We start from the raw sequence: 27,012 nt of genomic DNA on the forward strand, positions 1-27,012 counted from the left end.
TAGTGCTTTTAAAATTTAAGTAAGATTTTAAAATGTATGCAATGTTTAATACGGAGCCAGTGCAGTGTTGACAGAACTGGGCTAACATCAAGTTTTCCACCAGATTTTGAGTATATATAGATTTTGATCGTCAGCATAAACGTAATAATGGATGCCGAGCAATCACATCATATGCCCAAGTTGAAATAAATAATTATTGAAAGTAAAGGGCATAAAAATGAGCCCTGAGCCCTGTAACCACTCATTAAAATAAACTAGGAATTGTCAGTAAAATAGGATTCAAAAAAAAAAAAACTCTTTCAAGGCGAGTTAGTAAAATATTGTTCGAAAGTATCGAACACAGCTTTATAATCAAGAAGGATGAGAATGGACGTTGGTCCAGAATCAGAAGCCATCAACAAGTCATTGTTAACTTTGACAAATCCATTTCAGTACTGTGAAAATTACGAAAACCTGACTGAACGGGTTCAAAGAAGTTATTAATTGTAAGATGATTACACGATTGAGAGGCAACAACGTGCTCAAGTATTTTTATTTTTTTTTGGCCAAAAACTCAGGGCAAAATCTTGGTTGTCCAGAATCCTACTTCGGATTATACATTAAGTATACATTAAACCAGAAATATTTTATAGATTGCCGTGAATGTGGCACATCGCACTACAATTTCACATTTTGGTGTGGACAGACAATAGACTAGTCTTTGAAAACTTGGTTAGGGCACATGTGGGGTGTGAGGTCCACTGTGACCCCTGTTACTTGTAAGGTGATGATTGTGTTTATTCAGGACACATACCAGCCATAAATCATTCACAGGGGGTTGAATAGAAGTAGAGGCCATATCCCTCGATTTCCATCTGTGTCCTCCCACCGCAGATCACAGTTTGGGGAAATTCACTCACTCTCCCCCTGAAACAAATTCATCATCTCCCTGAGTGCTCTTGGATAAATAGAGGACACTCAAGTGCCCCAGGTGTGTTAAATTGCACAAGTTTAGCAAAAGGCATCAAAGCGTGTGGACAGATCAGGACTTGTGGAGATCATACATAGAGCGCCCAAGAACACAGCTCCACAGCCTCGTAGAGAACATTTATACACAGTAACCAGAGTAATAATTCTTGTTTTTGACAGGTCTTGCTGAAAGAATAGATAGGCTTATGGTTACAATTCTCATAAAAATAAGTCACAAACCAACCCCCCACCCCCAATCACCATATAATGAATACCATCAATACCATCATCAGCCGCCATGTATTTGGGCATGTATTTTGTTGAAATAACCTTCATTTTTGAATATGGAGTGACATAGTTATTGCAACAACAGTGCTTTTTGAGGACACAGTGATATATTCTCTCGCAGACCTGCCAACCTTGAAAAAACAGGACGGGACACAGGGTTTGACGGAAGGGGTTTCTGCCTGAATTACTCTCAAATCCTGTGTTAATTAAGAGTGATTTAAGAGTTAATTCTAGGGATTGCATCTGTAACAGACACAATTATTATTATTTTTTAATTCTCCTATGTGGTGTCGACATTCTGCAAGACACAAACATAGACAGTAAAAGAAATGGACAGAGCGACCCAATTGACGTCAACGGCGAAATAATGAAGTCTACCTAGGGGCACTCAGTTCCTGATGGCTGAGCGAACTGCGCAGGCTCAGACTGATTGACGACGTAGATGTGACGTGCGCCTCCTGTCTGACAGCTGTAGGTCTTCTAGTAGTTGTGGAAAGTGAAATCTGAATCACGTTGTTTAAATATTTTCTCCCGTTGCTTTTGGCTCACTATGGGCTTCTCCCCATTCTTCCCCCTTGACTTTATCAGACTTTATGTCTCCACGTCCCCCCGACTGTCTCATAGACAGTAAAAGATTGCCTGCAAGCGTCTCCTCAGGTCTATACGGTAATTTCTCAACTGTGCGACAGAGTCGCGTTGGTTATGACGCAATCGTTAGCCTATTTTTACAAAAACAGCTTCTGCGGGGCGATAGTGTGAGATACAAGGTAACGGAGCCTTTTATGCATTGTGGTGTTTCTTTAGAAATAAACAATGGACAAATGGAGTCTTTAAACGTCTCAGATGTAAAGTTATTCACTGTCAAAGTGACTCAAAAATGAATGGGAGTCAATGGGATGCTAACAGCAGGTGATGGCTTGGTTAGCAATGGCAGCCCCTAGAGGTGGAACGCTTTCCGAGCGCTAGATTACCCCCTTGGACACAAACACACCTATCACACGCATATCTTCACAAACAGTTTTGACTGTTAAAGTTTTTTGAATATGACCTAATTCAAGTCATTTGCACTGCAATGGGCTATATTATAATATACAGTGAAATATAAAAGTTTAAATACACCTACTCAAAAAAGTATGTGTGTGCTTATACAAACTGATAACCATAAGTAAATCGCATTCAGTTATTTAATATAAATGGAAATAATTGTTTTGTTTGCAATTTCATGTATTTACATTAAAGGTATCATGAACTGGCTTATATATATATATATATATATATATATATATATATATATATATATATATATATATATATATATATATATATATATATATATATATATATATATATATATATATATATATATATATATATATATATATATATATATATATATATATATATATATATATACTGTTGTCTGAGGTCCACTAAGGATGTTTGTGTGGTTTTTACATTCAAAAACATCATAACTAATAAGTAATAGGCTATTTTATACACTGATTTTGAGGCTCTCTCCGAAACGTTGGGTTTTGGTGCGCGTGGCGCACTGAAGACTTGGAAGTAAACACCCACGGCTAGGATTGGATAAGATTACAGATTTTAGGATTTGGATTTAAGATTTCACACACACACACACACACACACACACACACACACACACACACACACACACACACACACACACACACACACACACGTGCCGGCCTTCAAAATTCGAGACTCGAGAAACAACCACACAGATCAAGAACAGGATTTTATGAGATTTATCAGCCTGCTGGGCTTTGCGAGCCCTGGTCAATACGTGTCTGAGTCCAGCGTGCTAAAGGTATGCTCTGTTAGACACTTACACATAAGCAAAATGATCTATAACCATGCAATACTATTTACTCACGTAAGTGTGTTGCACCATTCCTGTCGGATCCAAATCCAGCATCGACCGGAGATTTGTTTACAAACGATTCCACAGTGAAATGTAGTGAACATGTCTTCCCAACGTTGCCTGGAACTTCATTAAAAATAAAAGTTCAACCACACATTCCTACTATAAGGATTCGAAGGAAACTTGTTCTTCGACTGTGTTCTTCCACAGCCAGGAATAGCGCAATATCTTGCTATCTTCTTTGGCATGCTTATTGTTGTTGGCTAGCTCACACCAGCCCTCCATGAGTCGGTGGGCGGGGCTATTGGATTAGACACACTGTATAGGCGATGTTTCGTTGTGCACTGACGTCAGTATAAAGCACAGGACTGTTTGCAGAGCCTGGTATCTATGAAAGCTTTTCTTTGACTAACAAGGAAGTTTTCAGCTCTGAAACTTGAAGGATATACTTGTATTACAATGACCTTTTATATATCAAAGCTCAAGAGAAAGTTGATTTATCAATTCATCACCCCTTTAAGGATGAGTGCTATAACTAATTTGATAGTCATTTAAAAAAATATATTAAAAATAATATGAGGCAACTAGTCACTGTTCAACTATAAAAACAGTAAAATATAGGAACAATTTTATGTGATTTATTTAAAATACTTAATGAATTATTTCCAATATCCAAATATTATACTAAATCCTGCAGAAAAAGGGTGTGTGTGTGTGTCAATTTTCATTTTACAACTATCTTCTCTCTCTCTGGTTGCTCGCATTTGTGTTTGTGAGAGAGAGCTTGCGCACCACTGAAACAACTGTACTTTTTAATAATAATAATTGATTTTATTTATAATGCACTTTTCATTCCAAAGAATCTCAAAGTAGCACACTAGTTTTCGGACAAAATACATTTGTAACATAATTAGGTGCTTTAGTTATTATAAATACAATAACATAACACATGCAGGCTACATTTCTCAACACTGAGAATAAATAAATAAACGGCTGCTTCTCCAGACTCGCGTCTGGAGAGTGACAAATCGTACCAGCATGCTTTGATGTCAAAATGTGTTCCCACTATGGCTCAGTTATGCTCAAAACCAATTTAAGCAGTTGGTATGTAATGCGATTGTATTTTTATATTTGGTTTATCAACATTTTCTGAGAAATTTCTCCCAAATAATTTGTTGTGTGTGTACTAAATAAAAACATTGATCAGTTGAAGTTGCTTTGGATAAAAGTGTCTGCTAAATTCATAAATGTAAATGTAAATGTAGATATTAGTAGCTTTTATTTTCATACCTTAAAATCCTCAGCAATTCATTGCTGAACTGGTTTTTCAACTGGTTAGTCAAAAAAAAAAAAAAAAAAAAAAAAACAAGTTTACCTTTTTCAATTAAGAAAATTATTTTCTGCTGTGAAGGCCGCCTTGGTTTTGAAATGCCACTCAGGTTTGTTTGGTAACCCTCAGATTTTCTCACTACATATATTAGCAATGTTTCATTAGCTGTAAATATCCTGACAGCATCAGCAAGGCTGAGCAAACGTTGTCCTAGCATGACAGACAGTGCTAACAGAGCCACACAATTATGTAAGATCGAAAAGGTAATCTATCTCCTGTGAAGAAAATAATGAAGATAAATAAAAGTAAAAAGAGCTGTATATTTATTACACTGTGATTGTACTTAATGTAGAGATGGTGGTCTTGAGCTAGAAGCCAGTAAATATAATCCGGTAAAGAGTGGATTCATTGATGGCAGATTTCCATGATAACAGTGAAGTTCCTATATTTGCTACATCCTGCTGTTATATTTTTATTTTTTATTAACAACCAAATGCCAATGGATTTCAGCATTGCTGTGTAATACAGTTACTCCTACTAGCTTCGTTGGCGGGTTGAATTTTATATATAATATATACTGTACATGCTTCAATTGTAGTCTTTTAGAAAGGCATCTGATATAATAAACTATGTGCAATGTAGTGGTGTCAAAAATATTGTGTTTTACACAAAAAAAAATTACTTATTCCAGCAAATTGTGGCCAGTGAAAAATAATGGGCTAACAACTTTGGAAAAACCACTAGCCACAGTTTATGGTGAGCAAAAAAAAAAAAAAAAAAAAAAAAAACTTTCAAGCCCTATAGTCATGATAACTGTATTAGAATCCACATTTGATGTGCCTAGACTTTACATGCTTGAGCTCTTTAAAGCAGAATGGATTCTGATTAGCTGTCAGTGTTTTTATCATTCATCAGCTGGAAAAACAACGCGTTCTTTCAGGTTCTGGATTTAATTCCAACCATATTGTTTCTCTCTAGGTCATTAGTCATAGTTGGGGAGTGAACTCTGCTATTCTCTGCTGTTCTTTGTTCTTTATCGTTATAGTTATCATCCTTGGTGTAAACTGGCCTTATTGCTAATGTAACTTTTGTGCAATTTATACTATGTATACAACAATAGTTGATTCAAACAGTGGTGCTTTAGACTGTGCATGATTTTGCCTGTTTGATTTACTGAGTGATGTTATTATCTTGAAAGTAAAGATGCATTTGAGGATATGGTTAATATTGCTTCTGGTTAATTGTTCTTCGGGAGACTATTGGATTGTGGGATACAGTGAGCTTTAGCTGTGTTCTCTGCAGTTATTCTTTATTTACAGAAAATTCACATGCTGCACATAGTATACATGCTGCATACTGGTTTTAATAAATAGTAGATAGTATGCCACTGTAGTCATAAAGTTTCAACAATCAAGTTCCATATGTAAACAACTCTTGTGTCACTTTTAATAGTTTGATTTTTACATATCTGTTTTCCTGTTACCTGTATTTATCATATACAATTATATATTCAAATGACACATACATAATGAAGTTATTTCTTTATACCAGCCTGCTGTACCTGGTTCTCTCAAGCACACAGTCTGTTCAGTGCTGGAAGGCATCGGAATGCCAAGCAGGCAGCAGTGTCTCCCTCGAGATGACTGAATTATGAATGAGACTTCACTTGCAGCCATCTTTGGATGGGTTATTCTTTCTAATGGTGCGTCCTCTGTCTCTAAGGGTCACCACGTATTCTAATGCACCAACACACTTCTACTGCAATGTTGTAAGGTCCATAGTACTTATGAATCTATGTTTGGGCAATATGAGGATGTTTCTGATGGAACTCTAGAATAACTTTAGATTTACAATTATATGTTGTTTGTAAATAGTCCCCCCCCCCTTGATATTAAAGTAAACCTTGATATTTAGCTATATATTATTTCTATATAACTCTTTCTTTACTGATAATTGATCTTACGAAAGGTCATATTTTACCCCATCATCAAATGGACAAAATAAGAAATTACATTTTGCATAAGAAATATAGCCTTTATATTGCATGAACCAGGACATGTCGCCAGAAAGCAGCAACTCTCATTGAAAAGATTGATCTCCGGTCGTAAACATTATATTTTGTTTTATTTTTTTTTTTATTTTTTCATGTGGATCTGTGCTCATACATATTTAATATTTCCAAAACAGCCACACTATCACATGAACCCTTATGAGGATGAATTCTGAGAACTGACATAAAGCAGGGACAACAGTAGCTCTCCATCCATCTGTGCACCAAGAACAAAGTGTGTGTCAGAGCTGTGGTCGAGGTAGAATGAGATGTGTGTGTGTGTGTGTGTGTGTGTGTGTGTGTGTGTGTGTGTGTGTGTGTGTGTGTGTGTGTGTGTGTGTGTGTGTGTGTGTGTGTGTGTGTGTGTGTGTGTGTGTGATGAATTGGGGTGCACTTTGGCTGGTCTGACTTTAAATAAGTCTTTCAACAAACCTTCATGCTGCTGCAGATTTGGTGTAGGCAAGCAGGAGGCCTTCATGGAGCTCTCACTCTCTCGTTCACACACACACACACACACACACACACACACACACACACACACACACACACACACACACACACACACACAAAGACACAGAACATCCTCTTTTTGTTGGGCTGATAGAAAATCAAGCTGTTCTTGAAATGCTCTGAGGTTCTCTCTCCTTTGATTGAACTAGTTGGGAGTTAACTGTCAATTGCTCTGTTCCAAAAACCTAGTAAGATGCTTTCTGTCAGAATCTTAACTGAAATAAAATGTAACCTTATAAGTGATTAACAATAAAAATAATAAAATAATATTAAATTATAATGTTAATTTTAAATATATTTATTCGTTCAAATATGAAGGAATCCCTTTACTGATTTAAATGAGTTAATTGATTCCAATATTCATAATTGAGCATAATTGAAGGTGCAGTTATCAATATTGATAGCTAGTGGTTGAAATGGATACTGCAGTCAAAATTCAAAATATTTGTGAGAGTTTCCCCCCTCAGACTCGCAATGTGCTGTGTTTTCCATCAACTGGCAACACTGGATGTTTAAATACTATTGGGTAAATTGGCAGTGGTTGGAAAATAGACATTCTGATACGGAACACACATTTCAAAGTAGAATAACTGGCTGTGCAGTACATTTGGATAAAGCATGCATATTTGCCCATACCAATGTTGATTAGAGGGATAAAAACATAATTTAAACTTAATTTAAGATACAATGACAACTGATAAAAATGTGGTTTGAATTAGACCGTATTGATATGCATTATACGAGCAACGGTTGGAGTTAAAAATCTTAATTTGTGTTCTACTGAAGAAACAAACACACCTACATCTCGGATGCCCTGGGGGTAAGCAGATAAATATCACATTTTCATTTTTGGGTGAACTATCCCTTTAAGGGATTAAATAGCTGTAGCGTTGTTGTTGCTTTTTTTGGAGAATTTAGCCTGTTTCCTAAATCTTTGCAATCCTATTATGGTATTTTTGTGTTGTTTTGGGTCTGTTGATAGTTTCACAGGCTTTTATCTGCAATCTGTTTAACAACAAATATAACTAGAGCATATATTATAAAACGTAGCATAGTTGTTTTAGAAAACCTCACCTCACTTTACTGACCACTGTGTTTTTTCTTTCTTTTTTTCTGATTTCAATTGGCTTGTTTGTTAATTGGCCACACGATTGCAAGAACTGTGATTACACGATTACAAAGAGTGATTACAAGAAGGTCAGTTTTTGAAAGACCTACACATTTTAATTGGAAAACTCTTCTCATGAACTGCTCTAACACCTTGGCTCCAGATTGCAGCATTTGTGCCCAGAGCCTGACAACCATTGTCTGGATCTTGATACTGGACAAGGCGGAAATACATCAGTGTTTTGGAGACAGAGTGTGTTTGCTCTGTTTTCTTGTACTCTTATATTTTCCTGTTTGTTGCTCTGTGCTGAACATTGTGGAACAGATTTTCTGTACCTCTGACAGAATGCATGAGACACCACTTTAGAATCTAAAAATCACAGATAGCGCTGTGTGTGTGTGTGTGTGTGTGTGTGTGTGTGTGTGTGTGTGTGTTTGTGTGTGTGTGTGTGTGTGTGTGTGTGTGTGTGTGTGTGTGTGTGTGTGTGTGTGTGTGTGTGTGTGTGTGTGTGTGTGTGTGTGTGTGTGTGGCATCTTTTAAGACAGCAGAAACTCTAACTTTGGATCTTGGGTAATTGGGCAAGGATTTCAGGGACAGCCACATAATCCAAACATGTAACCAATTTGTGTGCTAATAAAGCTGTGCTTCCATGTGTTGTTTACATGTGTGCCTTCATAATGAGAGGGATGATTTTCTGCCTCCGTGTCATGCATTCACAGAGATTAAACTGTCAAATTGCTAGTTGGGCATACTGGGATATGAGCCAAGAGACCAGCTACACTGGCAGAAGTACAATTTCTTCCTGAAGCAAGGCTTGCTACGTTATGCATATGCACTCTTCATGGCGACATTGTGCAGTTGTGTTTAACTGTGACGAATCTGACGATGATTGGAAGGGCAGTTAAACATTGATGGGATGCACGTAACTAAGCGAAAGAGTCCGTTAAAGATGACGAAGTAATATGTCCCGAAGCTTTCATACTTTTTTGCTACACACTCAAAAGTACTTTTTCTTCACAAAAAGAGTACATACTTTTAGGACGTAGTATAAGTAGGCGAATTGGGGTGCAGCATGTCATTATTTGCTCTGTTACTACTGGTTCTTCACTAACATTTTGTAGAAATTCAAGAAGTGGCTGCCTTACAAAAAAATTAAACAGTTAACAATGTACTAATTTTGTATCAGATGGAAAAAAATTAGCAGAAATCCTACAGTGTGTATTTGGTTAAGACTGTAACGAAAGTCCTGTTAACTGAATCATGGAAATGCTAAAAAGCATAGATGCAGCACCCAGTGAAAGCAATATTTAGTCCATCATGTTTGTTAACAACATGCTCTTAGTTACATTTATGCATCAAACACATTGTACACACACTTTATTGTTGTGTGTTAGTATATTCAATTGAAAATGTTTGCCACACATCACCCTTTATCAGCGCATTTCTGTAATGAAGTTTTTTAATGAAGTTTTCACCGGCCTGAAATTCCATTAAGGAGACAGAAACTGTGGTACGTATTGCTCCAGAAGATGCAATTTGCCCATAATGAATTCATACATAAAACAGCAGACTTTCAAAAGCTTTCAGTATTCATTAAAAGCAGTCCATTTGTGGCATAATTATAATCTCACTACTTTTAGCCTTTTTCTTAACACCAATGCCTAAATGCAAAACACTCCCTCTCTCTATCAACGCTGCAAGTAACTCTCAGCCTACCTGCCAATTCGGCAGCATTTAAATGGACGCGTGCAATCGCTTAAAGCCCTGACGCGATTAAATTTGGTAAATAGCTTTTTTTTTTAGTGTGTCAGGCATTCGCTAAGCCTACTCGTGCAGGGTCCATTAGAAACGTAGTGTTGTATAGACTGAATGGTTTCTCTTGTTATTTAGCAAATCCACTGAGTGGGATAATTGGCTCCCTGGGGTGCCGTGTGGGTGCAGTATTTCATGGCATCCCCCATCACTGAGAAGACATGGTATATGTGGACAACTCCCTGAAGATTGAGCTCAGATCTAAGTCCATCCTCACGAGAACTACGACTGGAGACATTGAAGAATTCTTAGTGAGATCCTGTGGTTTATTTCCCCCATGGGTCAGGATTTTACTCTGTGCCTAAAGCTTGTAATTTATCTAATAAAATAGAGTGTTGACCTAGCAAAGACATATTAGTTCGGGACAAGGTATGTTGACCCAGTGCAAGTCGTATATGTATGCGATGCATTCTCTTTCATCTCACTCCCATATGTCTCTCTGTCTCCTGGGACTCAACCCCATCCGCTTGGCATGATGTCTCTTCCCCTTAAGGAGTATGAACCAGCTGGGCCCTCAAGCCCAGATGTGCAAATGAGATGTTACAGTCTTAATAACAAACGAATGGTGGAGAAAATGCCAGCGATGGCAATAAAACTGCTAATGCACCTGCGGCACCACCTTCTGCACAGTGACCAAAAAAACTACACAGACATGTTCATACCTCAATTGCTTTCTTTGATCTCAATTGCTTTGTTCAAAAACCTAGTGAGATGCCTACTGAGGCAGCATTTTAAGACTTTCCAAAATTTAGGCATTTGTATGAATGGATCTCTGAAGGGAACTGACTCTTTTGTTTTGATGCCATTTTCTTTTCATCCTACCTTTGTATTAATGCATATATAGACTGCAGTAGTATATGTAAACACAGCAATGCTTTGTGTAGCACTGTATTAATGACTCACAAGATACATCATCTGTGGTATTACACGTTCCGTGACTTGAAATGGGGGGAAGGGAGGGGAGGAGGGAGAGGGGGAGAAGTGTTAGGGAGGGCGGTGATCTTTTCTCCAGATTCCAGATTATTGAGTTTTATAGTTTTTAATGATAGGGTGTTGGATCTCGGCTTTTGTCTTAGCAATAAAAGCAATCCTTACATCCATTAATACTGTCATAGTTAAATATATATATATATATATATATATATATATATATATATATATATATATATATATATATATATATATATATATATATATATATATATATATATATATATATATATATATATATATATATATATATATATATTTATTTATTTATATATTAGGGGTGTCCCCGACAATGCAATACACATTTGAATTAGAATTGTTGAATCGTTCTATAGTCTAATCTTCTGTGTGCATTAACCCTTGTGTGGTGTTCATATTTTTGTTACTCAGCCAGTGTTCGTGGGTCTGGTGGACCCGCTGCATTTTTGGGTTTTTAATACAACTCAATCTAAGATGTTTACTTCATCCCAAATACAAGCAATATGAACAGCATATATGGTTAATATTTTCTCTTTACCTTTGTTAGATCAGCCTTTGTTAGATCTTTGTTGGTCAGTTTGAACAAATAATTAATCGTATCATTTTTCTTTCAATAAAAAATGAAAACGGGTCCAACAGACCCGAACACCATACAAGGGTTAATGGGTTGGGAGGGGCACGACACTAGTCAGCAGGAGGGTAAAACTATTTTTATTTTCGTTTATACTGAACACAGCTACAACTTTTAATAAAGCGGCCAAAACTGCCTGTTAACTGACAGACAAACTGGCAATGGCTTTCTTATTTAGGTTTAAATAAAAGGTAATGTGGTGGATAAACATTTGTAAAACGTTTTCTCATACCATTTTAAAGCCACGTTTGAAATAAAGAACATCACACAAATATATAAAAGAATTTTGATTCTTATATAGACAGGTGTGTGGCTTTCCTAATCAAGTGCAATCAGTATAATCAAAGCTGGACGCAAATGAAGGTGTAGAACCATCTCAAGGATGATCAGAAGAATTTGAAAGCACCTGATTTAAATAAATAAAGTGTCACAGCAAAGGGTCTGAATACTTAGGACAATGATATTTCATTTCAACCTGATATTTCAGTTTTTCTTTTTTTAATAAATCTGCACACAAAAAAAAGAAAAAGGCAAACGTCAACTAGTCTGTGTTGTTCTGTCAACAATTCTGTGTTTTTACTACATACTATATATAGTTGCTGTTGGGTGGAAACCTGATATGTCCAAACCTGGTACTTTTCAGGATTTTTTTTAGTTAGTTAGTTAGTTAGTTAGTTAGTTAGTTAGTTAGTTAGTTAGTTAGTTAGTTAGTTAGTTAGTTAAACACTGTGTGGTCAAAGTAGATTTTGTGGCTTTATATATGGTCAGACATGTGGTCAGACACTTAATTTTCAGCTATATTGCTGATCTGCCCACATTGACACTCTATGAAAATTTAAATTAGCTGGATGACATCACCGTTTTCACAAGAGCATTATTTTCCTGTTAACACTGTGAAGCTGCTTTGAAAAAATTGGCATTGTAAAAAGAGCTATATGAAAAAAAGGTGATTAATATTCTACCAAAATCACAAATGCTTGTATTCATTTACAAGGTTTTAAACCAGCACTGTACTTATTCATTGTACCCTTGCATTGCAAACCAGCAGAGATGGTCCAAACTGTGGGTGGGCCTTCATTTACGATAGAGGCCAGTGGCATTAAGAGGCTTGACTGACAGTTTGAGAATCAAATGGAGATACAAGGTTCAGTCACAAGCTCTTTTTAATACTTTTCATTGGCTAAAGGCACAGACGTTCGAGCATAGGCACATGCCTAGAATTAGCCTGACAAGCCAGACCCACATCAAGATGTTTGGTTTGGAAACTCACCATTGATAGGGCTCAGTCCGAGGGGCAGATAAAGGGTTGTCTTTCAAACTCCCTCTGGATAGCGCTACAACCAACCAGAGCAACATGAAACCGAGCTAGTTGAAGCTAGTAAACATGTGAAGTTTTAACTTTCGCCGTATCTGGTTGGCAAAACTCCGAACACATCTTCCCTTTTAAGAATGACTTCAGTGCTGTTCTTTGTTCTTTTCTCACAGAAAAGCTTAACTCCAAGTCTTCCAGAGTCGCAGGCAAAGCTGATTCGAAAGGCCACCGTTCGCCAGCTTCTGCGTTTACTAGTAGCACGCAAGCGCAACTTTGCTGTCATTATGTTAAGCCCCGCCAACCAACCCTGTACACAATGTGATTGGCTCGACCAGAGTTTGGCTTTTACAGCTCAGAAGTGTATTGAGAGTTGCTAGACGAGACTCGCGGCATATTAGATTTGCTGCTGCTAGAGTGCATCTAGATTTCTAGGCTAGCCTAGAATGCCAATAAATTCGGCATAAATGACATATGGCATAAATCCAGCCCTGACTGGAATAAATTACAAAAGATTCTGATGTTTTAATAGTTTTAGACCTCAGAGACCTGGACTTAAATGATTACATGCTTGTCCAGACATTAGTAAATGGTTCTGATTTGAGAGAGGTAATTACTGTGATTCAAAGGAACTTTTTGGAGTTTTGCCACTCGTTTTATCTTTTGCTATGGGTGTGTTATGAAAGCATAATGATCCTACTTCTTGAAGTGCCAACGTCCAGCTTATGTTCTTTGCCCTTTTGTGTTTGTCAAATTACACTTGGAAAAGGTTGTTTGATTCTATATCTCTGCCTGCTTTTGTTCTCTAGTTGCAGGTTCATATTTAATGGATGAGGATTGTAAGTCTTTTATTTTTTATTTTTTTGGCCAACTTTAAGCTTTTCCCACTATAGAGTCCTATTTAAGAGGCTTAAAGGCCAAGCATTGATCCCAGAGCTCAGCTCAAGCACTGGACACTCAAGCCAAGGTCTTATAGTTTCCATGAAAATTAGGTCTCTAAAACATAATAATATATGTGTTTGTTGGATGTTTCAAGGTAATCTCAGACGAACTTCTAATAAATTCTGCATGAACCAAAATTATATAACAAGTGTTTGATCCTAGGCCAGTGTGTCATCTGAATCATGCACTAGAGAGTTGTTTCAATCCACCATGTTACATATGAAGCTATGGATTTATTTATTTATTTGTCTTATAAAATCAATAATAGTTCTGGAATACTAAATTCTGTATTAAGATTTCCCTGAATCCTTATAATCCTGAATACATTATTCTAGCAAATTACAAGAAATAAGACAAATAAAACCTACAGAACAAACATACAACAGTGAATAGCTGTATACAACATTGAATATGTAGAAATAAAGTATTAATGTAAAATAAAACCAACTATTCTCACATTTCATAGTATTAGATACATCAATATTGGATTTAATGTTTTTGTTGACTGACTGAAAAAAAACTTGTAATTCAAATTAGTTGCACTTTCTCATAAGGCCTTACTTATTCTGCATGTTTAGTTGTAGTAAAGCTACTAAAATGATCCAGCCAAGAGCAGCAAGTGGATTTATTTGCCTTGTCAATACTGTTCTTCGATAAATATTAACAACGTAATAGATTTTAGAGTGCATTAAGTAAGATCTAATGCACTTATCTGATATTTTGACACATTCAATTTTATGTCCCATATGTTTAAATTTGCTGAAGACAAACTGACTGTATTTGCATTAATACTTTGCCAAGACAGACGCTCTAGCTTGTAATGCATTATCTTAAGCTGTTCATAAGCTTTTGCTGTCTGCTACCTTTTAGTACTGAGTTGAGTTGGAATTTTGTACCAACGATACTGCTTAAAGACTGATATTGGTACTTTTGACATCCCATCAGTAACAGCTGGATGTTACATTGTAAATGAATCTGCTGACCACTCACACTGTATTTCTCTATTCCTCCCTGCAGCTGGAGCAACGTACATCTTTGGAAAGGGTGGAGGACTTATCACATACACATGGCCCAATAACGAGAGACCCAGCACTCGAACCGATAGACTGGCGGTGGGCTTCAGCACCACTATTAAGGATGGGATTCTGGTCCGCATTGACAGTGCCCCCAGATTGGGAGACTACATCATGCTCCATATTGTAAGTCAAGTCTCACATAATATTTAACAGTTATTATAGGTGGCAGAGTGGCCTTTACCTGACTATGACAACTGCAGCACTACATTATACACACTATTAAACAAGTATATTGCAATGCATCATAATATCCTAATTCAATCATTACATAAACTGAGGCAATCTAATAAAATACTTAATTTATCACATGACAAGCCAATTAATTAGCTGATGCAAAGTTTTTTAAGAGCTCTCAAATTAAGATATTTAAAAGAAAAATGTATTCTTGTGGCAGATGAATACACTGAATAGATATGACAAAGTGTGTCATTAGAAGTCTATTACACATATCTACATTAGAATGTATATGAGCAATGTCACATTGATTAGCAGTGCAATATGGCTGTATATCTGCACAGCTGTGATTCGGCCATAGGTAATCAAAGCGTGCTGATATACAGCCATATCACATGGCTACTAGTGTGATATTGTGTTAAAAGTCCCGTTCTTCGCGATTCCATCTTTCAAACTTTAGTTAGTGTGTAATGTTGCTGTTAGAGCATAAATAATACCTGTACAATTATAAAGCTCAAAGTTCAATGCTAAGCAAGATATTTTATTTAACAGAAGTTCCCTTTCAAAGCCTACAGCGAACGGCCGGTTTGGACTACAGCAGGAAGTGCAGGGATATAATGACGTCACTAGAACCGTTTGTTGACTAACCCTCTGCCCACAAGAACACGCAAAAAAAGGGGTGTGGTGTTGTTGCTCTCCCACGTGGAGAAGAGCGCGCATTCAGCGCTTGTATCTCCCCGTTATGGTAAGAGGCGGGACCTTTCCGGGCAAAGTGCGCTAAGCTGCTGTCCAATCACAACACGGGAAGCGCTGGCCCAATAAGAACTCATTACGTATTTCGGAAGGAGGGACTTCATAGAACAAGGAAATCACCAGGCCGTTTTTAAGACAGAGAAAACAGCACTGTACAGATAAGTAAATTGTGTGAAAAATACTGTGTTTTTTTACATACGAAACATGAAGTCATGTTATAATGCACACTGTAAACATAATCAAAGCTTTGAAAACACGCGAAGAATGGGAACTTTAATACAACACAAGTGTGTAAAAAAAATCTGAAACAACAACAGAGTGTCTTATGAAAATCTCTTGTGAAGAACTACTTCCTTCCACCGTGGATTCAGATCTCAAATTGACAGTTTGACAGTTAGGCCCAAGCCTCCTTTACTAATTCTAAAATGTCAGTTTAGAACTATTAATGAAGGAACGTTGAGTTGCTTCATTGAAGCTTATTGTATTATCTAGAGTAGAGTATTATGGTATTTTGAGAGAGAAATTGACTAAACGAGTGTATTATCTGCATCTAATATAGCATTAATTCTTCAGGTCAATGTCCATAATAGTATATCCATTAAAACATTTGATGGAATGTCTGCTAAATCACGGAAAGTGATATCTAAATTGTCTTTGTCATTTTAAAAGAGTGATGCGCTGAAACAACTTCCTTGTAACCAGTAACTCTTAAAGTAAGTGACCACAGTATCTTTGTGGTTCTAGTGGTTTAATAATGTAACTGTCACTGAAGTCGGCTGTTGCAATCACCGACAGACCCTCTCAATATCAAATACGGCATATTTATTATATAAAATACTATTTATTGAATAATAATATTTAAATTAAAAACAATTATAAAGACAATACTAAACAAAACACAAACTAAATATTGAGTGTTTGTATGAATGGGGGAAAGTCCCATGAGAGGTGGCAATGCCTCCAAAGCACTATATTGGCTATATGATCGGTTTTGATTGGATATGATTGGTTTGTGCATTGTGCACAGCAAAAAACGCATCGTGTAACGTACACCAATCATTTAGTGTGGACAAATATTAACGAGTGTGAATTATGCAAGTTGGTCAAAACGTATTATTAGTTTTTTGTTATTGGTATCAATACTCCTAGATGACCAATAAAAGCTTTGCGATTGCCTGATACATGATAATTATCTGTAAAGTATTGTAATCTGAGCTCAGTGTTCATATGCTATAGCGTTATGTCATAATCTAACTGGCCTCTCACCTGCTCTGTTTTCCACTATTTCTTCTCACACAACAACTCAATTCATCTCCTTAAATCGTTGTTCTGTCTAATTCTGGCCTGTCCCTTATTGAGTGCCATAATTGTATGGCTGGGGTCTGCCATATGAGTATTAATAAACATTTATAATTTCCTCAGCACCCAAACTGTCAGTGGGGTCCATTGTTTTCGTATCGTTGAAATTCACCGCACTCCCTCTCATTATGTCACTTCCGGTTTAGGCATTTTTAGATGCGGAAGTAAAATTTTCTCACAAAAATGACTCAAAAAGCCTTATTAGCATAGAAAATCTAGGTCCTACATTATTTTTCTATACAATGACTCACTGGAGTCTCTAACCTGCAAAATGCTCTTTAACAGATTTAAACTACACATCTTTGATTGAAGATGTTACTTTTATACAATGATCCGGTTTATCAATTTAGATACACAGACCAACATTACATGAATGCTGTCTGTGGCCATGTTCACTCTTCTGGTGAATTATAATTAGATACATTCTTTAAAATAAGATGCTGCTTTTGGTTTATCATTGTGACCTCAAAGGAAAGAAAGTCAGGCGGTAATGTCCAATTGCTGGAATCCACAGAAGTGTTGGTAGGGGATTCTGCTGATGCAAGAAAATGGTGATAATATCTGAAAGAATGCCAGACTTCAACAGATTGAAAGTCTTTTTCTCCTTAACGTCTCTGTGGAGAGGTAATGTGCTCGCACACCATCTGTTCCATTAAACAGCAACCAAGGCATCTCAGTATTGAGAGGAAGTGAGAGAGAATGTAAGTCACTAAGATAAGAGACATGTTTTTGATCTCCTGTGAATGGAAGGCCCTTATGGTGTGATTCGAGTTGAGATGATGTTGTTGAATTAGTAAGACATCTGCTAAAGCAGTGGTTCTCAACCGGTTTGAGAACTAAGCGTCAAATGGTGCCCCAACACCATACTAAAACATAACCTGTAGTGTAGTTTGAGTTGAAATCTTTTTTCCTCCAAATTTTCTCTTTCCTTTTAAAAGTTGCTAAGCCTATTTATCTTAAATTCATGATTATAGGGTAATGGAGTTTAATGTATGCATTTGGAAGTAATTAATCAAATTATAAGCTTTTCTTACTTAGTATTTTTGTCTTGTTTCCAGTCCATATATCTAAACATTTTTTTTTTAAATCAAGATGCTTTTAATAGATAATTAAATTACATAAGATTTTTCTTTCTTTCTTATTTTCTGCAGAATATCTTATGTCATTTTACTTATCTATTAAAATTAACTTAATTTAAGTTTTTTTTTTTTTTTTTTTTTTTAGACTTGAAACAAGATGAAAATACTAAATAAGAAAAGCATTTTGGCAGTATCTTCATCTTGGAAAGTTGTTCATTACTCTAGTTTATTTCAAAGTAGCTTTGCAAACACATTATCATTGTTGTTTACCTATTGTCCACAACACTATATGAAGATAGATATATTTGGATCCCGACCGACCACTGTGTTGAAAGATAGCGTGACCCTCTACACCTGCTTGTTTGTGAAGTGTATGTTGTTTGTTTTGAGTCTTGAGATCGATTCTAAGTTAATCCAAGTGGAAATTATAATCAGGTTATTGTAGCTCATACTGTTTTCCAACTCAAATGATGAAGAACTGCCTAATAACATCTTCAAATCCCACTCAACAACGCTCAGCAGGAAAGATAACACTCAATATCCCATCAATTCAGTCAGAAGGGATTCTGATTAGACCTGAACTATGAGCCTATGTGCACTATGAGGCTATACACACATCTAGACACACAAACACACTCTAAAGATTAACAACATCCCACTGTGAGGCTTCAGTGCAAATTAACTTACTGGCTTTAGACTGAGAAGAAGTGGGACATCATGGGAATCAACAAAGAAAGCTTTTTTTGTCAGCTAATTCCTCTAACCAAACATCTCACGAGTGGAGCATTGAAATGAACATTTTACCTGTTGACTTAATAAGTTGAGAATATACTGTATCTTAAATCAAGTTACAAATTGTTGGTGTAGCTTTAAACAAACAATGTGGTTGGGCATTATTTTACACCAAAGTAACGTTAACAACCAGTTATGTATTATCATGCAGCAATTTTTCATATATTAAAAGTGTGTTTTTGTTTATGCTCTGTTAACTGCTTCTTGTAAACAAAATACACACATTGATAAAAAGCCCCGAGACTGCAGGGCTGGTGGGAGCAACTATAGTGATGCGAGACAGATGCTATCAAAATTTGCACTTGCAGATTTAATGTGAATTTGTTTTTTGTGGGGGTGATGAAATTAATTTGTGAAATGTGATAAATGACTGCGTACAGAAATAAGACAAGAAGAATGACAGACATATTTAGCTGCAGTCAGTATGTGACCTTAATTCCTCCCATATTTTGTGTTTCCCATATTTTTCTGTCTAATTACTCAATCAATATTCTTCCTAAACAAAGTGAAGATGGTGTTGTTTATTGTTAGAGTCAGAATTTTAATTTACTCACATTCCCTCCTTTTTCATTGGCAAAACCCAGAGGAAAATCACATCTTAATGAGTTGTTCCATTGCTTGGCTAATGAGGCGTTGAAAGAGTTTAAATTCCAAGTCAATTTAACAGTTTCTGTAAACAGGAATATTATCAGATGTCTGATTTCATTATTTTATCTGTTTTATTTTAGAATAGAGTGGTTTTGACGCACACTATAGCTGCCATTACTGTTGGGTACGAGGCCCAGGTCCTATCATGTGTTGGAGGGTGATATTGGGATGCTTAAGGGTGAATGCTGTAAAAGAAGCTAGCTGAAAACTACTAGTAGTTGTTTGCTATTGTTTGAGCTTGCAGCAATTTTTTTATTTTATTTTTTACCATAGAAATATTTTGGAAATCTTTGATGTTTCTATGGTCGTGGCACGTTACAATAACCTCCCAATAATGAAAAAAATAAAAAAAATATTCAAAATTCAGGGTTTCGGCCATGTGCATAGGCAGTCCCCTGTTGCCAAACATACAAAACCTTGTCACGTAGGCCGTATCTATGAATATTATTAAAACTCAGTGGCTGCAAACCTAACTATACACTGATATACACAAATACACTCTCTCATTGTTTTTGTCGAAATGAATGGCTGTATTGTTCTCTGCTTTTCATTTTCCTATCTGAAGCTATAGCAGCAACGTTGAAAGCTCCAGTCTCTGTGTTCAACATGAAAGCTCATGCACTTGTTGCCATGTACAAGCTGCTTTGACACAATCATCAGGTTTATCACTAATAATGTGCAATGGCACACGACCAGAGTGCACAGTGACCTTAAAGGTGCTGTATGTAAGAATGACACTCAACGCAAAAGGAAACAATCACAACTGTAAAACCATTGGACATAATGCATCAAGATTTTCTCCAGCGACTGTATATCGCTGTGACATGTTGGACGCCTTCCAAGACAAAGGCAAGTAACATGCTACAAAATACAAATCGCTGTGTACTTAGTAAAACTGTAACACTCATAACGTGCAATAACACATGACCAGTGTGTACAACAGCCTTAAATGAGGGCTCTAGCCACCGGCCACCCCTCTGTGCACGGCCCTGATTTTGGGGGAACTATACACAATACATATTGTGTTTTAAATAAACTATTTTATTCTGTTCTAAAGAACTTTTCTCTACAGTAAAATCCATTAAAACTTGAAGCAAAATGTATCTCTAATCTGATTTACCAAAAGTACTGTGATCTGTGTGTGTTTGTTGCGTTCCAGACCGTAGTGTATGTGAGTGGAGCGAAATGAAAGCAGAGCTGTCATTCAAATGGTGTCCTTTGCCCACAACTGTTATTGTTCATTGGTTAATGGATTGAGAAAAAAAAATACAATTAGAAAGCACTGTGTTTTGTTCTTCCTGGAGATTGCACTATTAAATATTAAATAGTCTACATTGCTGTGACTATTAAATAGTCACAGCAATGTTTTCCTTGCACCTGGCTTGACAATATCGATTTAGATCACAGTACTAATCAGTAGTTACCACTACTGATTAGTATGTTTTTTTTTTTTTTTTATGTTGTTTTTTTTTTTTTTTTTTTTTTTGGTAACACTTTCGAGTAAGGGCTTTCCAATTATCACTATTAACTAGTTGCTTATCATCATGCATACTATGATATCAGCTGTTTATTAGTAATTATAAAGCACATATTAATGACTTATTCTGCATGACCATATTCTACATTCCTAACACCTACAAAATACCTATATTATTGCTATTAATACGCAGTAATTAATATTATGAACATTTGGTTAATTGTGATAATTGGACCCTAAACTAAAGTGCTACCATTTTTCGATATAGACTTGTTACCCAAGTTAATGCTGAAAATCTGATACCACAATAATATAGTGATTTTTTTCAGTAGTAACTTTTTGCATTAATGGTATGCTGTCAGAAATATTCTGATAAATCTAAAACTGGCAGTCATGGTTGACAGAAATGCACTGCAAATAAAACACTAGGACAGGATATCATTACACGATGGGATGTTGATGCATATATGTTTTCTGTATGCCATTATAAGCGATATAATGTTAGTATACCAATCTTCAGAGCCACTAAAATTGGCTTTTTTCCATAACCCTGCAGAGTCTGAGCTGTTTTGGGGCCCTTTAGAAGTTTTGACATGATCTGACATTTGTGCTTTTTTCAGTTGCTTATAAACACATTAATGGCAAATGTGTATTTGCACGCACAAACTGGGCGGCTACCATAATATGTGAGCAACATGTGTGTACATGCTTGTTTTTTTTTTGTTTGTTTTTTTTACAGATTAATATTTGTGTATCATTTCTGAAAACAAAATTTATTTCAAAATTAAGGCCTCAAAACACACAATATATATTTGTCCACAAGACTTTTGACTAATGGGTGTGGTTGCCTCAAGTTTTTGCTTCAAATTGATGTGAGAATCATTGAGCCTGCTAATTCACGTAAAATAATACATTGGTTTAAATTTTGTAAGACATTTTTTTCTTTACAAAGGCCATATGGGGAGAGGTGTGAACTATCATGAATATTGCTGGGTATCACACCTGACAGAACAAAGGAACGCATAATTAGCTGCATAATGAATGAGCTTCAGGTATGTGACTGAGATGGAGTGTGCAATGCATGATCACAAAAGCATGATTTTTGTAATATTATATATTCTCATCCAGTTTTTTGAGGAGAGACTGCCTCTTTTGCCTCCTTCTTGACAGCCTACACTTCAAATAATGGCCTTGATTAAAGATGAAAAAGGTTTAAAAATTGTGATTGTTTGGCTTGTTTTTTTCCTGCCATCGAGCCATTGAGCCATAGGCATTCACTGATTGACCCATATGGCTCGGTTGCCTATAGGTTCCTGACCACTGTTGTAAGCAGGCAGTTATATACATATTCATATATATGGGATAATAGATACAAACTTATTGTATTTTACTTTTACAATGAGTAGATTAATTACAACAAAAATAAAAATATAGAAGATACGTAAAAGATCAACTGTAGTTTTCTGACTTTTGAATGTTTTGTACATGTTGTTATATTATAATTCTAATTATGTTGTATTGGCCACAATATTATTGATGGTTGTTGAGAGGTGCACTTTAGATGAAATTTAAAAAAGGGCAGGGGCTCGAGCAAAAATAAGAAGCAAAGCTATATCAATATAATATAATCATATGTGATGACACACAGGGTCTTCTGAGAATGTCCTTTTACTGTTTTTCTCTGTAAAATACTTTTTTAAAACATTTAAAATATATATATATTTTTTTTTCACTAAAGTTAAATATGATGCATATGATAATTTTTGACTGTACAATATATGGTAAGATTTTTGCTGTAGCAAAATTACAGAAAAAGAGAGAACTATGGTTACAATTGCTATTGTTATGGTAAAATATTGTAATTGTTATAATTACTGAAACCGTATACAAAACATTAATCTTAAATATGTCCATATATCTTTTAACAGCTTGATAACAAAATGATGTTGAGCTAAGCAAGAGCTATACAAAATTACATAAACAAAAGATGTTTGACAACTCCTTGAGACCTGAAGCTCGTTGCAAGTGTATCATGGGAATTCCAGAACCCACAATCTGACACTCCAAACATCATGTGCGAGTGGTGAGGAGAAATGTGGCCTGTCAATCTTATCCTAGAGCTCTGACGGCTGCAGAAATCAATAAAAGCACTCAGAATTAATAGTAAAGTGAGAAAGGAGAGCAAGAAAGGAAAAATCTGCTGTTTTCCCATGGCTGTGTCCACAGCTTTCCTCCTTGATGTATATTTCATGGATTAAGTTAAAAAAGGAAACACAACAGTCTTGTTTTTAGTCTTTGACATCTTTTCTATCATGGATCAGCATGTTTTTCTTCTGCTTGTTTCTTGTTCATAGCTCAGTGTTGAGATATCAGTGTGGTGTTCTGTGACTGTGTTTGCAGATATGTGTGTATGGGAGGGCAAGAGTCAAAACGGAAGTAAGATAGTGTATGCAGAGAGGGAAAGAAAAATACCTTGAAGCATTTCAGTATTGGGTGTATTTTTCTGCTCATTTCATTTTACATTATTATTTCATCCATCTTTTCAAAACAAGCTGAGTGGCTTTTAATAATTCAATATCAAAATATAAAGTTATATATGAAATATAACTGACTCTCACCCACTTATCAATTACATTTCAGTATCAAAGGTTATTATATTTTAATTCCAGCTGATGAATGATAAAAACATTGATAGCCAATCCAAATCCATTCTGCATTTAAAGTCTGCTACTCTGCATGGGCACTATAATTATCGTCATAGTTATCTGTATTAACGTTCTGGGTGTTAACTAAAATGTATTCAGATAACTATTTGCAGTACTACTTTGTGATCCATTACATCCAACACTGCTCTCAACCATCACAAAGAAAGTTTCACATAGCCCGTTCATGTGATAAACCTCAACAGTGTAAAAATAAATCTTTTGGAAGAAGAGAAAAAAAAGCCATATTGTCAGCAGGGAGAGCGATGGACTCCCACTGAATGTATTCATTTAGGATTAAGCACCTGCTGTCTAGAACAGCAAGAAGTTTTGTCTTTCCAACTAAACGAAGCAGAGAAAACAGGCAAAGCAGAAATGCTTTGGAATTCATTTGAAAACATTATCAAAAAGTTTGTCCTTTTAATTTTATCCTTATCTTCAATTTGTTCTTATCTTCTCAATATTGTAAACATAACAAACTCTCTCTGCTGTAACATTCAGAATGTCATCTTTCATTCTCCACAGTACACTGTGCATTTTACATTTTATCATTTAAATATTAATGTCCTAAGCAGATAATCAATGTGTATGTCAGACATGTTTTTGTCTACATTGTCTCTCTGAACTATGATTTCATATTTTGAATAATTAGTTTTTTGTTCCTAACACATGTCAAATGAGTAACACAGAGAAGCTTTTTAAATCTGGACATTGGTTAACACAGAGAAGCTTTTTAAATCTGGATATTGAAAAGAAAGGTCAAAAAAATGGAAATTACTGGTGATCTAACCGTAGATCACAGAAGAAAAGTAAGATAGTTTTTTAAAGTAAATGCTTTGAATAGAACAGCTATACTATAATTAAAGCGTATGCGTTTGTTCTGCCAGGAAGTATCATCTTTTTATTTATTCATATCCAATTTATTCATATCCATAGCACAGCTTTTATTTAAAGATCACTGAACTGAAGGATGTGGCCATTTGTGTCATTGTTTCATTGTACTTGGACAATTTATGTGACAATTCAGTGAGTAAAATAGAATTATATAACTGATTATAATGATTGTATAACATTATTAAATTAAATTTACAATCATTTAAATGTGTATTCAAATAATTTAAAGATTCATTAAATGTAATGTTTTCCTGTGTTTTTATTAATCAAATCCAATAATTAACAAATAAACAACACAACAGCATACACATATGGAACAACATGACGGTCAGTAAATCAGAAATTTCTGATGTTTTGCTCCCTGCAGTTAAGTGAGTGAACAGAAACGAAAACTGATGCTCTCCGTATGTTTTTCTGTCGTCTGTGGGTGCATTCAGAAGTTTATCTTATTTTATCCATTAGATCGAAAGGTCTGAAAAAAATATACATTTACCCACCCATGGCAGAAATCAAGACAGAAGTGGTCGTAAGTGGACAAAAGAGACCAACAGCAGGTATAAACGGGTATTTGTCTCCCTCATCTGTGATCCGATCGACCAAAATCTTAATACCCAATGTAAACAGGGCCCGTGTAATCAAATGTTGGCCACACAATAAGTCAAACTGCACAAAAAATACATTGGACAGTATAGAATTACAAGCTAGCAGAGATTGCAAACTTTCAAAGCTTACATGCCATGAGATATATTTATTTGCATGCTGAGACAGGACTGTTAGATGACTTTCGTTCTCCATGGTCTCTTAGCCTCTGCCATGATAAGTCCATACTGATGATATGCCTTGTGGTGTGGTTGGTGTGACATATTGCGATGTACTGCCATAAAGAAATCCACCCTGGAATATCATATGCACGTGGAAAAAAAAAACTGAAATCATTTAAAATATGAAATCATAGGGCGGCAGTGGCTCAGTGGTTCATGTAGGTTGTCTACAAACTGAAAGGTTGGTGGTTCAATCCCCGGTTCCACCTGACCAAGTGTCGAGGTCTCCATGAGCAAGACACCTAACCCCAGCTGCTCCCAATGAGCTGGATGGCGCCTTAAATGGCTGACATCGCCGTCGGTGTATGAATGGGTGAATGTGAGGCAAAATGTAAAGCGCTTTGGATGGCCATAGGGTCTGTTAAAAGTGTTATATAAATGCAGTCCATTTGTAGTGAGTGTACCATCTGAATGATATTGAAAGATATTTGAAGGGGGAAAAATGCATAGTTTCTAGTGTATTGCAACATATAACTTATTACAGTAAAGAAGTAATGTATTCAATTAGGGATGGGTGTATTACAAATAATTTGCTAATTAATAAATTATAAACTGTATTTAATACATATACAAATAGTGAGTTTTTCATTCATTATCAATGTAATTAATTAATTATTATTGTTTAATTAGCTCATATACAAAGAGTTATATAGTGCTTTGTTAACTAATTAACCATAAACAGTTCTCACTTTAGATTATGTCATGGAATATCATATAATGCTATTATTTGTTTGCTTTAAACAAACCTTTATTGGACGTTACTTACTCAGGGTGTCACGATTCTCCAAATTCTCAATTCGATTAAATTTTCGATTTGAAGGTCACGGTTCGGTTCAATTCAATTCTATTCGATTCTCTCTTCTTCTTTTTTTAAGCACAGGTTGCTATGCCATTTTTAGACTAGACTTTTTACGTAATATAATATCTGACCTTTATTCACAATGTACCACACTAAATTGTCAAATTTAAAATATTTATTACCAAACATAATGTAACAATAACTTATATCTTCAGTCATTTTAAAACTTAAGCAAAATAACCTGCCGTCAAGTTCCTAGTTTCTCTTTCTTTTCGTCAGAGATGATGACATTCAAGTTCACAACAAAACAAACAAAAACAATAAAACGTAATGTGATGTGACAGTCATAAAGCTCTTTGTTGCTCTGAAGGTCCAGCAATCTGTAGTCAAAGGAACTGAATATGCGCTGCTCAGACCTTCATTAACTTTCTCCTACATTATTGTACATAGAGGGATTCACCATAGCTGTGAGATGCATTCTTCTTGGGATTTTGTAGCGTGGCCCAAGCACACTAATTAAATGCCTAAATACACAATGACTCTTATTTTGAAATGCCTGTGCCTTTCTATTGCAGTTGCAGGATGCTCATTCAAGTTCAGATGAGGGAGATAAAACATTCATTGTTACAACCGTCTAAAACATATTAATATATAAACAT

General features: G+C 35.7%; 1 protein-coding gene across 16 annotated transcripts in view; it reads left to right on the top strand.

The window, feature by feature from the left end:
• The window catches only part of nrxn3b (neurexin 3b), a 442,510-nt gene that overhangs the window by 323,656 nt on the left and 91,842 nt on the right, over window positions 1-27,012 (top strand). For all 16 annotated transcript variants that reach the window (XM_067417365.1, XM_067417366.1, XM_067417364.1 and 13 more), the window contains one exon: window positions 14,797-14,978. In XM_067417365.1, coding sequence (XP_067273466.1) covers window positions 14,797-14,978 — 182 coding nt within the window. The remainder of the gene's footprint in view (window positions 1-14,796; window positions 14,979-27,012) is intronic.

Source organism: Pseudorasbora parva, chromosome 15 (assembly GCF_024679245.1).
Source record: "Pseudorasbora parva isolate DD20220531a chromosome 15, ASM2467924v1, whole genome shotgun sequence".
Classification (NCBI taxonomy): Eukaryota; Metazoa; Chordata; class Actinopteri; order Cypriniformes; family Gobionidae; genus Pseudorasbora; species Pseudorasbora parva.